The following is a 3,559-nucleotide window of genomic DNA, read 5'->3' as shown; positions in this document are numbered from 1 at the left end:
GGAAAATGCCCTTATGTAAAGTAACATTTATGAGAACATATTGCTATACAAACTAGTATAATAATATTTGACTCAAAGATGGTTATTTGATAATTTGACCCATTTAGAATATGTCTGATAACCAGATTATAAGCAAAGAGAAGGAAAATACCACAGGTCATATGAGAGTACTTTAGATTTTCACTCTCAAATATTATACATTATTTCTTTCCTATTAAGAAGTTGGAAGGGAGGAGTTAAACTTAGGCCAATCAAGCATGAAGTGTAATTAGTAGAATGTGTTGCCAGAGTCCTCATGTTGATAGTGACAGCCAGCAGGTTATTAGAGGGAGAAGGATGGTAGGAGAACCTGGGAAAAATTTACAGGATAGTGGTACATAGCACAATATCATTTTAAACTTGAGTCCTTAGGAAAAAGATAGGTATGTTTATTGTCATACTTTCTTTGGGGGCATGAGAAAAGATGAAAAGATGGGCCCTTTCCCCAGAGGAATGCACATGGGCAAGAAAGTATGTGGGATTTACAAACCCAGTAGAGATTATACATGGGCCCTTATGTTTAAAATATATTTTAGATTTCATTTTAGGATATTGACCTCTATTCTTTGCCTCCTAAAACACAAATTTCCATTTTTTAATTTTTCTTCTAGCATTCCTGTTTCTCACTGTTTATTGCATGAGGACTTTGTGGTAGAGCTTCAGGGTCTGTCTCTATCACAGGGCAAGAAAGAATACAGGTAAGTGTCCAAAAGGAACAGCTAACTGTATTTGTTTTTGTTTTCCTTTGCCTGGAAGGGTTATGGTCAGGTGTTTTCCTAGGATTGACTAGTCTTTAAAAGTCAGTAAAAAACAAATGGTGTTTCTATATGTATTGAATATCTTCTGGACTGGCACTTCCTAACTTCTGAGCTACTTGTTGATGTGAGAAGCCTGACCTCTGGTTAATTTCTGGATAAACTGCTTCACCTCCCTCCCTCTCTAGCTTTCAAGTAGCAAATAACATCAGCTCACCAACAGTCATTAATTTGCACTTGCTTGTCAACTTTCTCATTCTGGTAGTAGAACGAAAGTGAAAGTTAGTTGCTCAGTCGTGTCCGACTCTTTGCGACCCCATGGACTGTAGCCCACCAGGCTCCTCTGTCCATGGGATTTCCCAGGCAAGAATACTCGAGTGGGTTGCTATTTCCTTCTCTAGCGGATCTTCTCCACCCAGGGATCAAACCCACGTCCCTGGCATTGGCAGGCAGATTCTTTACCACTGAGCCATCGGGGAAACTCTGTTCAGTGGTCGTTTAGCATATATTTAAGTGGAGAATTCAGAAGATAAGACTGGCCAGGAAGTCAGGGGCCATATGTAGTGGTCTTTATATGACATTTATATGTAATGGTCTTTATATGACAGTTTGAAATTTATATATTCTAGATTGATTCCCCCCCCCCACCCAAATATAGGCACTCAAGTACCATCCTCACAATTTTATATAACTGAAAACTGCCTGTACTACTATATTCCTTTACTGGGTTATGCATGCAATAAAATGCACAGTTCTTAAGTGTTCAACTAGTTGAGTTTTGTTTGTTTTCTGATTGAGTTTTAAGAAAGGTATATACCCATCCTTAAAACCAAGATCCCAGTCAAAATATAGAATATTTATTTCCATTACCCCATTAAGTGCCATTGGATCCCATCTAGATAATCCCCCCACCTATCATAGCTGATCACTGTTTCAATTCATACTGCACGTATTCTTTTGTATCTGGCTTCTTTTATGTAACAGTGTCTATAGAGATTTGTCCATGTAGTTGTATCTATCAGTAATTCAGTCTTCATTATTGCCCAGAATACCATTTTAAATACCATTTATGAAAGCCATTTTGTTTCATGTAGTTTTTTGCTATTTCTGTGTATCTTTGATGAAGTGTCTGTTTAAAATTTTGCTCGTTTTTAATTGAAATTTTTATTGAGGTAATTATAGATTCACAGGCAGTTCAGGAAATAGTACAAGGAGATCCTCTGCAGACTCTACCTAACAGTAGGTACACATTTATGCATTTAGTTCTCTGCAACTTTATCATGTGTGCATGCATGCATGCTTAGTTGCCGCATCATCTCTGACACTTTGTGACCTCATGGACTGTAACCTGCCAAGTTCCTCTGTCTGTGGGATTCTCCAGGCAAGAATACTGGAGTGGGTTGCCATTCCCTTCTCTAGGGATCTTCCCAACCCAGGGATTGAACCTAGATCTCCTGCATTGCAGGCAGATTCTTTACCAACTGAGCCACCTTTTGTGTATTTACAACAACAGTCAAGATATTGAGCAGTTCCTTTACCAGAGGATCCTTCTTGTTGCTCTGTTGTAACTGTACCCACCTTCCTCTTATTTCCCTCTGTACACTCCTGGCAGCCATGAACTGGATCTCTAGCTCTAAAATGTTGTCATTTCAAAATGTTACATACATGGAATCATACAGTGTAACTTTGGGGGATTTTCTCTATCTTTAAAATTGTATTGTTGTTTGTTACTGAGTTGGAAGAGTGCCTTATGTATTCTCTGCACAGGTCCTTTGGCAGATATATATATTGTGTATATTTTCTCCCAGTCTGTGGCTTTGGTTTTCTTGACTGTCTTTTGAAGAGTAGAAACTTTTCACTTTATGAAATCCAACCTATCATTTTTTTATGATTTGTGCTTTTTGTCTTCTGTGGGAAATCTTTGCCTATCTCAAGATCATAAAGTTCTTCAGTGGTTTCTTTCAGAAGTTTTATAGTTGTTTTCTTTATTTTTTTTGATGACTTTTTTGTTTAGTCTACGCCTTTTGTTGTTGTTCAGTTGCTCAGTCTTGTCCAGCTCTGCAAGCCCGTGGACTGCAGCATGCCAGGCTTTTCTGTCTTTCACTATCTCTCTGTGCCCTACCTCAGATTAATTTGACATACCTTATGAGATAGAAGGTCATTTATTTTTTCATGTGGTATTGAATGAATACTATCCAATTGTTTCAGCACCATTTTTTGAATGTTTCCCATGGAAACACTTGGCAACTTTGTGAAAAATTGATTGACCACCATGTGTGGATCTGTTTCTGGACTTGCTAATCTCTTCCATTGATCTTTTCGCCTATCCTGACATGATCAGATAAGATCCTGTCAGTCTTCCAACTTTCCTCTTCAAGATTTGCTATTCTGGGTCCTTTACATTTCCATATAAAATGTAGAATCATCTTTTACAGTTTCCTCGGAAAACTCCGTTGGGATTCTGTTGAATCTGTATAGATCAGTGTAGGGAGAACTGATATTAATCTTGATCTTCCAGTCCATTAACATGGTATATTTATTTATGACATTTAAAATTTCTTTTAGCATTGTGGAATAGTTCTGATTATAGAGTGCTATATACCCTTTTGGTGAAATTTAGTCCTCAGTGTTTATGTTTCTTGACACTCTTATTCAGTTCAGTTCAGTTGCTCAGTATGTCCGACTCTTTGCGACCCCGTGAATCACAGCACGCCAGGCCTCCCTGTCCATCACCAGCTCCTGGAGTTCACTCAGACTCACGTCCA

At 38.2% G+C, this 3,559-nt stretch overlaps 1 protein-coding gene across 1 annotated transcript in view; it reads left to right on the top strand.

Moving 5' to 3' along the window:
• Positions 1-3,559, top strand: part of TTF2 (transcription termination factor, RNA polymerase II) — a 53,232-nt gene that overhangs the window by 1,415 nt on the left and 48,258 nt on the right. Inside the window, exon 3 of the mRNA XM_010830720.1 lies at positions 651-737. Coding sequence (XP_010829022.1) covers positions 651-737 — 87 coding nt within the window. The remainder of the gene's footprint in view (positions 1-650; positions 738-3,559) is intronic.

This window comes from Bison bison, unplaced genomic scaffold (genome assembly GCF_000754665.1).
Source record: "Bison bison bison isolate TAMUID 2011002044 unplaced genomic scaffold, Bison_UMD1.0 scf7180017864519, whole genome shotgun sequence".
In the NCBI taxonomy this organism is placed as follows: domain Eukaryota; kingdom Metazoa; phylum Chordata; class Mammalia; order Artiodactyla; family Bovidae; genus Bison; species Bison bison.
Note: the sequence above shows the minus strand (reverse complement) of the source record. Positions and strands in the feature narration are given on the sequence as shown.